General features: G+C 38.0%; 1 protein-coding gene and 1 long non-coding RNA gene across 3 annotated transcripts in view; both read left to right on the top strand.

The window, feature by feature from the left end:
* cdh10b (cadherin 10, type 2b (T2-cadherin)) overlaps nucleotides 1–12,689 on the top strand; it is a 49,608-nt gene extending 36,919 nt beyond the window's left edge. For both annotated transcript variants that reach the window (XM_084135127.1, XM_084135126.1), the window contains exons 8-12: nucleotides 2,986–3,122; nucleotides 3,573–3,691; nucleotides 3,879–3,987; nucleotides 4,897–5,148; nucleotides 11,469–12,689. In XM_084135127.1, coding sequence (XP_083991253.1) covers nucleotides 2,986–3,122; nucleotides 3,573–3,691; nucleotides 3,879–3,987; nucleotides 4,897–5,148; nucleotides 11,469–11,959 — 1,108 coding nt within the window. In that variant the 3' untranslated portion in view covers nucleotides 11,960–12,689. The remainder of the gene's footprint in view (nucleotides 1–2,985; nucleotides 3,123–3,572; nucleotides 3,692–3,878; nucleotides 3,988–4,896; nucleotides 5,149–11,468) is intronic.
* Nucleotides 457–1,705, top strand: LOC311096139. Its single transcript, XR_014608964.1, has 2 exons — nucleotides 457–799; nucleotides 876–1,705. It is a non-coding gene; the product is annotated as an uncharacterized lncRNA (long non-coding RNA).
* Nucleotides 12,690–12,927: the final 238 nt, after the last annotated feature.

The following is a 12,927-nucleotide window of genomic DNA, read 5'->3' as shown; positions in this document are numbered from 1 at the left end:
CATCATCCCCACTGTGAATCATGGTGGTGGCAGCATCATGCTGAGGGGCATATCGCTTCTCTGCGGCAGGTCCTGGAAGGCTTGTGAGGGTAAAATTAATGCAGCAAAATGCACAGAAGTCCTGGAGGAAAACCTGATGGGGTCTGCAAAACACCTGCAGGAGAAGATTTGTTTTCCAGCAAGACAATGACCCGAAGCATAAAGTCAAAGGGAAAAAAACCCCAAAAAACTAAGTTTTAGTGGCCTGGAGTGGCCCAAGCATTTATGGGTGGACTTCCACTCATGATCTCCATGCAGCCTGACTGAGATTGAGCAGTTTTGGAAAGAAGAATGCGGAAAAACTACAGTGGTTGGGTGTGCAAAGTTGAAGGATGTTTACTAAAAAACTGACTTGAAAACATAAATTCTTGCACAAATTTGGGTTGTGTGTAGCAGGGTGAAGTGTATCCGTGTTGATTATTGGCCAGTGTCATGTGAAACCATTGAACCTATCAACAGTCTGGTGTCATGGTATAAAATGGGGAGGTTTTTTTGTCACTTGGGATGCGTCGTCGACACCCGTACCGCCCCTTTACGGAGGCCGCCATTTATGAATGGAGAGTATGAAGTGCTGTCTCGGCTCTGTGCGGCCGTGCACAGTCTGCCCCGGGCTTTGAGGTTGGTAACCTACGTCTGTTTTGAGGATTTTCATCAATGGAATGTGTATTTACTATTTTGAGTCTGTGTAGTTCATTGACGAGCAACCGGCGGTATGTTGAGGCCAGCGAACACGCATAGTGCTGCGCTGAGAACGTTTCCGGTATGTATGAGAGCCATTCGCGTGGTTTGTCCCTTTTATTGTTTTATTAGTAATTTTTCTGTTTCATGTTCGACAGATTTGAGTGACGAGAGCAAGGGTTTCACCTCTATATTGCGGGAAGAGATGCGCGTCTGTTGACGTAACGCACTGCTGTCTTGCCTGGGCTTAGTTTTGTCGTCTTTTCGTTGGAGCGAACTTGAACTTGCATAACAGCGAGCTGGGACGATTGCTCGCCGCAGTGTGCGAATTAACGTGGAAGCGCGGCTGTTTCCTCGCTGACTTGTTCTGCTCTTTGAGTGTGTGTGCGGCCGACCGTGGCATGTTTGTTTCATTTTGATTTGTCTCTTGGTTTGCTTTGAATTTTAATTTAGATTTCTTTATTTTTGTCTTGTGCTCATTTTTGCGTATTTTGTATGTAATTTATTTTTCTTTGTTTGTTTAATTTTAATTAGTTTATATATTTTGTTTGTGTATTTTTATTTCTTTTATGTTTGTGAACTGATGGTTTCTTTCTTTTTTGGGGGGCTGGCTTTTACCAGTTAATGTTTATTGTTTGTCCTCTCTTTTCTCTCGTAAACAGCGTGACGAAGAAAGTGTATCGAGGAGGGGTTTAGCTGCTGTTTAACGGGGTTCACATTGAGTGCTGTGTTTGAGTGACCTGACTTCACCAGAGCGGGTGTGTGTGGATATTAAGTGTGTTGTGTGAATTGAGGGTCACAGCAGGCCATCTCCCTCCTAATTAAGCTTTCTTGTGTATTTGTATTTTTGTATTTATTTCTTTATTTTGAAGTTTTGTAAAGTGGTGTTTGTTTTCCTTTTCTTTTTGACATGTGAATATTGAGCCCTTGATGTTAATGTATTGATGGTTTTAAATTTTGTATTTGAATAAAGCTGCCTCATCATTGATATTCCCTGGCCTATGTCTCTCTGCTTACCCATTTCTTTTGGTAACGAACCTGTGTGCTCCCTGATTTGGGGCTGATAGTTCCCGGTATATACCGGGTGGCGTAGTCGAATGTTATATAATAGTTTCATACAGTTCCCTCAAGTACCTGACGCCACTGGCTACATGTGCATCATTTAGAATTGCAAAACAGTTTCTGAATTTGAACTTAATTTGAATTCAACAGGTATACAAATAAGTATACTTATTTTTTTAATGCAATTACTTAATTTCTTTGAGTTGCAGTTCAATAAACTCCACTTCCTGCCATTCCAATTCAAGTTCAACCTCCTGTGGGTGTGGCTGATTCAATTGAAATTCATGAACTAAAAAGAAGCCAAATGCATTTTGCACAATTATTTTTTGCTTAATAACTTTGTATAACTTTGGCATGAAAGACTAATTTTCTGTTGAACACTGTCAAAAAGGCAAATTAGATCCTATGTGATTCAAAGCTGTAAAACAACAGCACATAAAATGGTTATTTTATTGGTTACTTTAGACATTCTGTTGACTATATGTAACGTTGCACCTGCATGTCAACTAACTTTCATTAGTGTTCGTTGAGTATTAGTAGATTGTTAGGGGTAAGGGTAGGATTAGTTGAATAAGGGGCTAGGGTAAGTAAAATAGCTTGATATGTACTTGCCTGTTGGGGGACCATCACAATAAAGTGTTTGCAGTTATTAAGCAGACAGTCTTTTAATACTCTACTTATACTCCAATGAGAGTTAGTTGACATGTATGTGCAATATTACTTGACTAATGTTTAAAGGCAACCATCAAATAAATTTCTTCCAAGATGGTGAATACTTTAAAAAAAAAAAATGCTGTAAGCCAATCTGGACCAGCATGGGAATTCAATATCTGTTTTTTTTTTTCTTTCAGCAGGGTAGTTTGTAGCCGTGGTCTTAAAAAGCAGAGATACAATGTATAGTTTGTTGTGCTCGGCATGTAACTAACATCAATACCTTTGACTAGCGCAAATTTGTTCTCTAATAGAGATGTCAAATCAAATACGTCCTGCCGTTTGAAGGAAAATTAAACCAGTCTTGGCTGATTTATTTTGGCTGCCTGCACAGGCACTGTTCTGGGCCCTTGATTATGGGTGTGTGATGTACCCGTATTCACTTCCTGGGGCCATGTTTACAGCACTTTAAAACACCGAGGATGTTCTGTCCGTGTGCCTGGGCATAATCAGAGGTCCATTGTCTTGCATTCATTACCGTCATTCTTGTTTCAGATACACCATTGATCGCCACACAGACCTGGAGAGGCTGTTTAACATTGATTCCAACAATGGGACCATCAGCACACTGCAGGCTCTGGACAGAGAAACTTCCAAATGGCACAACATCTCGGTCCTGGCGACAGAACTCAGTAAGTTTGCTTCGTGAGCCTTTGCTGGATTACTGATATAAAATGGGATAATGCTGCAAGGTTTACTTTCAACAATGCGGAGAGACATCGCCTTTCAATTTCAAACTGTGAAATAGTTATGAGGTGAAAATCATTTTAAGTGTTTTTGTTTGTTCAAACCTGTGAAAAATAATGTGTTACAACGTTATCTCAGGTGGACTGAAACCTCAAGAGCCTCAAGACATTTTCAGAAATGGCTAAAACCACAGCACTGCAATAAATGACTGATGACAAAAATCAAACTGTCAACTTGAGTTGTGGTTTAATACATGTTTTCTCCATTCTCTTTAGAAGAATATATGCCTAGGGTAGAAGGCTGAAAGACAAATACAGAGAAACAAAATTAGACCTCTTGAATGCAAACTGAATATCTTCCAGAATTGCTGAAACGCATTAATCATTGGCGTCTAGGTACTGCCCTGCAAACCAGAGTGCCGGTGTTTATCAAAGTGCGAGACGTGAATGACAATGCGCCTGAATTCGCCATGTTCTACGAGACCTTTGTCTGTGAGAATGTCAGAGCCGGTCAGGTATGCTGCTTTTTCATCTTTATTCATTGTTTCACGAAAATATTTTACTGGACGCCTCTGCTTGCTTTGTTTCTTCCACTGTTATAGAGCTTTAGCACTACATTTATGATTAGGACGGTTTGTTATTCTACACAGTTCTATTTTAAGTTAGAATGAAGTGAATAATCTTGGCTTATTATGTTTCCAGCTCATCCAGACCATAAGTGCTGTGGACACTGATGAACCTCTTGTCGGGCACAAGTTTGTTTTCAGTCTAAGCACCATCAATCCAAACTTCACCATCTTCGACAATGAAGGTAAATCAATGGAAGCCTATTTTTGCATCAGAGAAAAAAAAAAAACTGTTAAGCTTACACACACACACATTCATATATATATATATATTTCATATAAATACATTTTAAAGAATAAATATGTACAATATATAAATAAAAAAATTATAATAATAAAGTCACATTGTGGATACACACTACTGTTCAAAAGTTTGGGTAATATTTTTATTTTCAAAAGAAATTAATACTTTTATTCAGCATGCCACAATCTTTTGTAAAATTTTAAACGTCTTTACCATCACTTTTGATTAAATTAATTATGTTTCAAACAAATGTGATTCAATTATCAATACAAGTTGAAATTATTTGCAAAAAATATATATTGTTTAAACTCCAGAAAATAAAAAATTGTAAGTAAATTGTTGGAAATGAACTCACATAAGCAAAACACAAAGCTACAATTAGGAGAAATAGTCACCACTGTGAGAAATAAAGTTGCACTTGTGAGATATGAAGTCACACATGTGAAATAAAAGTTAGAAGTTATAAAAGTTATTTATTTTTTACTCTTGAGATAAAAAGCAATGTGCAATTGCATTTGGTGCCACTAGAGGCACAGGCATGACACACTTTACCTTTAAATTAGACAAAACTCTTCATTGTTAATATGTTTGTGCTTGATAACAGTCTCAGAATAAGGTATAGAACACTATGATGCTGGTTCAGTTGGTCGCAGACCTGCATTGCTGTCACTTATGCAAACTCTAAATGGTGTTTTAGTGTATTTAACATACTATTAATCATGATGTCAATGATCCAACAAATAAACGGCTAGCTAAAAATACAACTCAATATTAAAGCTTTGCAAACAACACCGTCCATCACACAGAACCTCGGTTACTCTCTCTTAATCTTGACATCATTGTCTTGTAGACAACACAGCGCGGATACTGACCCGCCGGGGCGGTTTCAACAGAAGAGAGATGAACTCATACCTGCTGCCTGTCGTCATCTCAGACAACGATTACCCCATCCAGAGCAGTACCAGCACGCTGACGGTCCGTGTCTGCGCCTGCGACAGCCGTGGCAATGTGCAGACGTGCAGCACTGAAGCCCTGCTGCTCTCAGCCGGACTCAGCACCGGAGCCCTGGTGGCCATCTTACTCTGCATTTTAATACTACTCAGTAAGTGTTGAAGTGTTTAGCTATTTAAAAACATTCATTTGGCCCTGCATGGTGCCTCCCTGAACAGGGTGCCCCTGGGCAGATGCCCAATTGCCCATATGGTTAATCCGGCCCTCTTTTAAGCCACCCTGTCCCTGTTTACTTGTATCACTTTTGTTTACTCTAATGTGTGATATAACACCTCATCATATACAGTGTGCTTTCTCAAAAGCATTTCATAGACTATATCAATATCTATCATCTATTGCCAAAATATGCACTGATGTAATACCATAGAACAAATCCACCAAAAAGTACAATCAAAATGGCTCAAACAGAGACGAGAGAAATGTGTTGAAGCTGCTTCTGTTGTTATGTCTTACCACTTCAGGTCATAAATGGGATGCTACTGTGATTGAGTCCTACATCTCTGGGTTGCACTCAGAACAGGGTTTGTTTACTCAGAAGGCACTTTAATCACCTTCTGATGAGGAGGAGACTGTGCTTTGGCACAGTGTTGTGATTGGCTATGGACTTCAGAAGTGCCAACACATTATGTTCTACACGTTCTCGTGGATCTGCAAACCTCTATCAGAACTGGCCGGTTTATCAATCTTTGTTTACAAGTCTTGGAGCCAGACTTACTAAACGGCAAATTAGCGTGAGAGCGCAATCCCATAAAAGTGCAGATCGGAGTGTAAAGTTCTTTGCGTGATCTACTGACGACGTGCAAATCAAAGAAAACAGACATAGCTGGATCATTTCCATAATGGCCAACGCAATCTACCAAGAGCAGCGCAAATTAGCGCCTGGTTTAAGACATGCTCTTTTGGGGTGGTAAATAATGGCACAAATACCAGTAAAGTGACCAGCGCAAACCTAAGTAAGTAAAAGTATATTATCTTGCATGATTCATTTAAATACTCTCATCCCATTAATTTTGCATCTGAAAGGGAAACTACAAATGCATATGCAATAAGGTCAGCCGCAAAAAAATAACCCGGTCCACGCCTTTCCAGCTCTAATTTTTCACGCCGTGTCTTTAGTAAAAAAAAATTAAATAAAATTCCGCTGACGCAAGCTGTTAGTAAATCTGGCACCTAGTTTCCAAATGGTATTTTAAAATCCAAAGAATTTGTATTTAATTTGACACAACAGCCAGAACTTATTACTTTACAATAAGTTTCAATATGTTAAGGTCAAAAGTGGATGGATGGATAATGTAGACATGGATGGATGGATGGATGGATAGATAGATAGATAGATAGATAGATAGATAGATAGATAGATAGATAGATAGATAGATAGATAGATAGATAGATAGATAGATAGATAGATAGATAGATAGATAGATAGATTTTTCTAGACCAACACTGCTTGTTCAATGCAGTAAATGTTCTTTTATTTAATTACCATCTCAAAACTACACTAAAGATAAAACATATCTGCCCTGAGGACATGGACCAAAAATAAACACATAACATCTCAGCGATGTGTCTGGCAAGCAGAACATAATGTATCCTGACCTCTTGTCCTGCTCTTCTGATGATGCAGCACAGTGTGGGCCATGCAGCATCCTTCTTGTGATGTTTATTTTTCATTTATTCATTTGTATTTAGAATTTTCTCCAAATATTTCCTCCAGACAATAAAAAAGTAGGGCACCCCATTAAGACATTACTGTAGGTGCTCTCCCTCTCTTTCTTTGCTTTTCTCAGAAAGTGCAGCGGTGTGGAAAAATAGCTTTCATTATTAAATGTATGCAATTGACAAAAAGGCCTTTGTGTTCTTCTGAGGCTTAAGTAGGTCGCATGCTACTACTTGACGTCCTAAAACACCACTTGTGCAAGGTAATGCGGTATGAAAGCACAGCCGGTTCTGAACAGCATGTGGCTGTGTTGTTTCTGTAGAGAAAATGAAAAAAAAAAAAATGTTGTGCTTAAGTTAAAACACCCATCAATAAGTAATTGTTGAAACTGCTGGTGAGTGCATCTCTCAAGTCTCCAATCTAACCTGAGGCAATCCGTCATCGTTCAGCATTTTCCTCTATCTGCCTCTGTTTGAATGGGATAAATGAAATATTTGAAAGGACTTCAGGTAGACTTATTATTAATGCGGGCCAAAGTGGTTTACAAATTTAAGATGTACCATGTATTTTCAAATAAAACAGCAATGCTGTAAGTAAACATGTTCAAAAAGCTGTTACTCCAACGTCAACGTTTCCCAGTACTTCAACTGTGTTGTGTGCCAGTCAAGTGTTTTAACGTTGTGCTCAAAGTTCTAACACATTTAACTTTGACACTGTGTGTCTCTGACTTATTGAATACATGATATACAGTATGCAATGATGGGCCAAACTTCATGAAGACAGCTCAAATGCTTCATATATATATATATATATATATATATATATATATATATATATATATATATATATATATATATATATTACTTTTAAGTCATGGTGCATGAGTTTTTAAACCAGCATTCAACACAGCATCCAGTCCTGTTTTTCTTTCTTTCTTTTTTTTTTTTTTTTTTTTGCAGTGTATCAAAGCTGGTTTGGGGAAGCCATGGTCCCACTTTATATTAAGTGCCTTTACTATGCACTATAATTTTATACAATGCACATATGTTGTTTTTACATGTTTTAACATGTTTTGCATGTTTTGCATTTATATTAAAAGCACTACTACTACTGCTGTACAAGCTACTCATAACTCATAAGTAGTTGAAAGTAGTCAACTTTACTGTTACATATACATTACACAAGTCACGGTACTAACAAGTAAATACATTAACATTTTAACATCCATGTTTAAACATCAACACCCATATTCAGAAGTCATAATGTTATGTTAAGTCATAAAGTCACTAATGTTACTGATTTAAGAAACCTAATTTTAAAGTGTTTCCATAAAAAGTAAACCAAAATATTCCAGGTGCATCGATCCAACACAAGCAGTGCATGTATATAATTCATGCTGACTTTAACGGTACAGTAAGTACAGTAAAACTGCATGTTGAATTCAAAAGAATAAAAAAAATATATATATGGTGCAAGAAACCTTGACTAACATTATAAGTGAAAATTAAGAACATGACCCCTTTAAACCCCCCCTAAAATGATATGTATACGTTTTACACAACACAGACAATTGTGCGCCGTGTGTTCAACCACTTCTGCCATCTCATATTCTGTTGTTCCCCTGCACAGGCACCATCTAGTCCACCCCTGATGCTCTCTGGGCAAACTTAATATGGATACTTTTCCCGTTATCCTTCTCCATTTTCAGTATCTTCCCCTAAACCCGTTTGCTGGCGCTGAGTGGACAGGTTACTGAGGACAGAGCTGTTCCAGAACAAACTATTGCATCTTTCTGCTATTCTCTTTCTCTTTTGTTCTCAGTCTGTTGCTCTCCACTTGCCCCTCATTTTACATTCTTTTTATTGGACCCTTTTCTGATGAGCTGGCTAATGAAAACCCAAGAATATACACTCTAAGAGGAAGTAGCCTGTTTACGCGGCCAGAGCAAGAAATATCCGCATCCAGCCCACACTCTTTCACCAGCGTTTCCCTTCCAGATCACAGAATGAGCCCCGCACACACCACAGGCCCCCAGGCTGGGCAGAACACAGCATGTTGCCCCCCGCCGTTCCTTCTTCATAATTAACACCTGAGTGGGAGGCAGGGGCGAGCTCTCCGATTACCTGCTGGGAGGAGAGAAAAGCCACTGAACAGGAAAAACAAGCTGCAAACTACAGCACCTGTTCCATTTTAGGACCATAATTCCTTCTTCTCATCTCTATAGCTCAACATATGATCATTTTCTGAAGATTTCACCAAACAGTTGTAGCACTTTTGCAACTAACAGAATCCCAGTCAAAGAAATATTGAACTGCAATTTAACATGCTATGAATCTAATTTCAAATGAATTTGTTTCACTAAATGTTTCACATAATTTGTGAAATATAATTGATTGGATTATTAAATAATAACTCCATGAATTATTAAATAAGAATGAAAATACCAACAGAAATAGGCATCTCATCCCAGGGGTCTTTTCATATACAAAAAAAATAAATAAAAAAAATAAAAAATAATAATATATATATATTATTCAATTATCATTGTTATTTATTTTATTATAATACATTGTTATGTATTGCGGTGCGTCTCTCTCTTCTGTATTCATGACTACCTTAAGCGCATGACACCTTTTGAAACGCACTCCTCTATATTCAGCTAAGCTCTGTCTGTAGTGCTGTGCGCTGCTCACTGGGTTCTTATCGGGCTGCTCTGCTTTAGCCATCCAAGAACAGCCTGTGATTCTCCGGCAGTCCTTTCTTCTCGCTGCAGTGATTGAGATTATGCACGCTTTCTCTATCTGTTTCTCTGAGCAGCCACAAACTAGCTCGTCTGCTTTTTTTAGCTGACTCAGTGCATCTGTTTTCAGTGACTGTGACACTTTCATTGTCCTGGGCATCGATTGTCTGGGATCTCGTTGATTGAATTAACTAAACTTAATCATAAGGTCTCACTCTTTGGTGTACTGTGTATCTTGCGTGTTGCATTAGATATTGTACTCTGTATCAGTTTAAAATGCCACAGCAAAATAAATTGGTTTTGCTTGTATGTTTTTTAGTTTGTGAGCATGCAGTTCCAACTGAATGAACATAAAAACTACTTTGAAACTGTTAGTTATTTCAAGTAGCTTATCTAGCTCAAATGCAAACTACTAACTAAAAGTATCTTCTTTTTTAATTTAACCAAAAACATTTATTTCTCACCCTGAACTGCACAGTAAAAAAATTAAACATTTTTTGAAGCTGTAAATACCTATTTCAGCCTTTCAAAATGTCATGTCTATTCAGTGTTACGTGCCGTTTCTGTGATTTTGTATTCAATTAATTGGCAATTTCTGGGTGAATACTGCCTTTTTTTTTTTTTTAAATACTCAAGATTATTATCCAAACAAATGCTCACTAGAATGAGAATGTCCTTCACCCTGACGACTGGACCACCTGTTGTGAAAATCAAGTTTTTATTGTTGTTTATGTGTCTGTGTGGTGTTTTTAATTTGCTTTAAGACAAACCATGTGCAAATTCATAAGTCAAAACCATTGCTGAGTATTCTCTCTTTAAAATTGCCGTGAACCAAACGTCTCAAAAACACGATTTGAAATCGCAGTTGTTCTCTACATCACAAATATGTTGTAGCCAATTCTGTCACGAGGGGGGCGGGGCTTTAGCATATCATTAACTGCGACGCAGGGGGTTATGATGAACTATATGCCTTTCTCCACTTACGCAAGTTGTTCTAAGGATTTTGATTTTTAGAAGGCAGCTGCCTGACTCTGAGATGGCGAATGGGAACATGGTTTGTATAACATTTGTAACACATTATTAGCTGTTAGATAACGCAGTCAAGCAAAAGGCTTATATTAATTACCGGTTATGTGTCTGACATTATGAGCGATAAATGCATTACAATTCCTATACATCGAGCCTGTATAATTAGCTCTTCCACTTCTTCTTCTGAATCAGTTTCTGGTTCAAACATTATATGGCTGAATTAAACCAATATTTTCACTTCCATTGTGCAGCGTTTACTACAGTAAAGTTGACACAGTGGATCAGGTATTCTAAGCTGGTGTGAGTGAGTGGAGACATGGATCTGATTTGCTAAATGAAGCAAGGGGGTAGAGTTACATTCAAGCTATTTTAAATCATGGAAAAAAATAATATTTAAAACCTTTAAATATGTCATTTTGGTGACCAAAGATGAGTTTTAAGGGATAACATTATTGAGTACAGCAGGGGGACTTAAACAATGAGCTAGCACACTTTTAGAAAAAAAATTATAAAAATAAATTGGGTTCTATAGATATTTTAAATATTCATGTTTAACGGGTTATTTAGATTTTTTCGAGCTGCTTAATTCATCAAATTTAATTACAAATTAAAACTGACGGAATTATAAGTAATTCCATAAAATGATTCCATGATGAAAACCCCTAAAAGGATATATGAAGCGCCTGACAGAACATAGAAGCTTTTCTTTTAAGAGAGTATTGAAATTATCTATAATTTAAGCATATGTCATATAAAACTGCATTTGCATTTTTCCTATAATACATAGTTTTTACATTTAAATGAAATAAAATGTGTTAAAAGTGGCATGTTAAGACAAATGATCCTGCCAAACCTGTAGGAAGCACTGCTCTAGTGTCAGGTGTCTCGGTGACATTCAGAAAGCATGACTATCACAGAGCTTTGTTCAGCTTGATTTGCACCATGCTGATGATATCATTCTGTTCGTCTGCCTCTGTCTCCATAGTGATTGTGGTATTGTTTGCGGCCCTGCGGCGACAAAAGAAAAAGGAGCCCCTGATCATCTCAAAAGAAGACGTCAGGGACAACGTGGTCAGCTACAACGACGAGGGCGGCGGAGAGGAGGACACGCAAGCCTTTGACATCGGAACTCTGCGCAACCCCGAGGTCATCGATACCAACAAGCTCCGCCGGGACATAATGCCCGAAATGCTGTTCCCCTTCCGCCGCACGTCTCCCATCAAAGACAACACGGATGTGAGAGACTTTATCAACGGACGGCTGCAAGAAAACGACTCGGATCCCACAGCGCCCCCTTATGACTCCTTGGCTACCTACGCCTACGAAGGCAGCGGCTCTTTGGCGGAGTCTCTGAGTTCCCTGGAATCGGCCGCCACCGAAGGCGACCAGGAGTTTGAGTATCTGAGTCACTGGGGTCCACAGTTCAAAAAACTGGCGGATATGTATATAGGGCAGGAGTCCCAGAGAGAGACTTAAAGCGGATATGCAACACAGCACACTTAAATATATCTCAGAGCACTAAATTAACACATACACACTGAATCTCCCTCTGTTCTCTGCTGTGTTACGCATATAGACGAATCAACGAAGACTTGAACATTGCGCTCAACTACTTGGAACTCTTCTTCACATAGACATTCTCTCTTCTCTTTAACCTCTTTGTCTACTTTAACTTTGTCTTCTACTTCTGGTGTGTCTCTCTCTCTATCTCTCTCTCTCTCTCAACCTCTCTCTCTTTCTTTCTTCCTCCCTCAAAAGAATCAGTAAAGATGCCTTTTAAGATTAGGGATTTGTTGTAATCAATGGTGTGGACAATGTGTTTTATAACCAAGGTGAGTGATAGTAGCTTTCTACACTATCGATGTTTACGGCTAAAAAAAACACAAAAATGAAAAAATAAAAAAAGCTTAGCTTTTATTGCAGACCAAGTCTAAAATAGGTGCAGTATGTGTATAATATGTTTTACAAGTACGATCATTATGTAAACTACTTGATATCTCTGTTTATGAGGCAGTTTTCCTGTGGAAGGTTTATATGGGTTCTGTCATACTGTGGATTCATTTCAAAACATAGAGTTAGAGCTGTACAATGAATTGTGTACTTGTAGAATATCGGTCATTCTGTTCATGTTGTTTGAATGCTGTCGCATTGTTTTATACAGTATTTATATTTTTATACTTATTTTAATAATAAAGTTTTTAAAATCTTTTCTCTCCATGGTTTGCTCTTAATTTAAAGCTGCATTGGATTAAACAACTTGTAATATATATTGTTGGACAAATATTTGCGAGTGTGCACACACACCCACACTATTAGTGAGGCCATTGCGTAGACTTCTATTGATTTCATATCAGGTTAATGATACAGTATTTTCTATTGCCTAAACTGACCCCTACTTCTATACATAAAACATGTTTTGGATGATTTATAATTCTTTTTAACTA

The sequence above is a fragment of the Abramis brama genome (genome assembly GCF_963993115.1).
Source record: "Abramis brama genome assembly, chromosome: 14".
Lineage (NCBI taxonomy): Eukaryota > Metazoa > Chordata > Actinopteri > Cypriniformes > Leuciscidae > Abramis > Abramis brama.
Note: the sequence above shows the minus strand (reverse complement) of the source record. Positions and strands in the feature narration are given on the sequence as shown.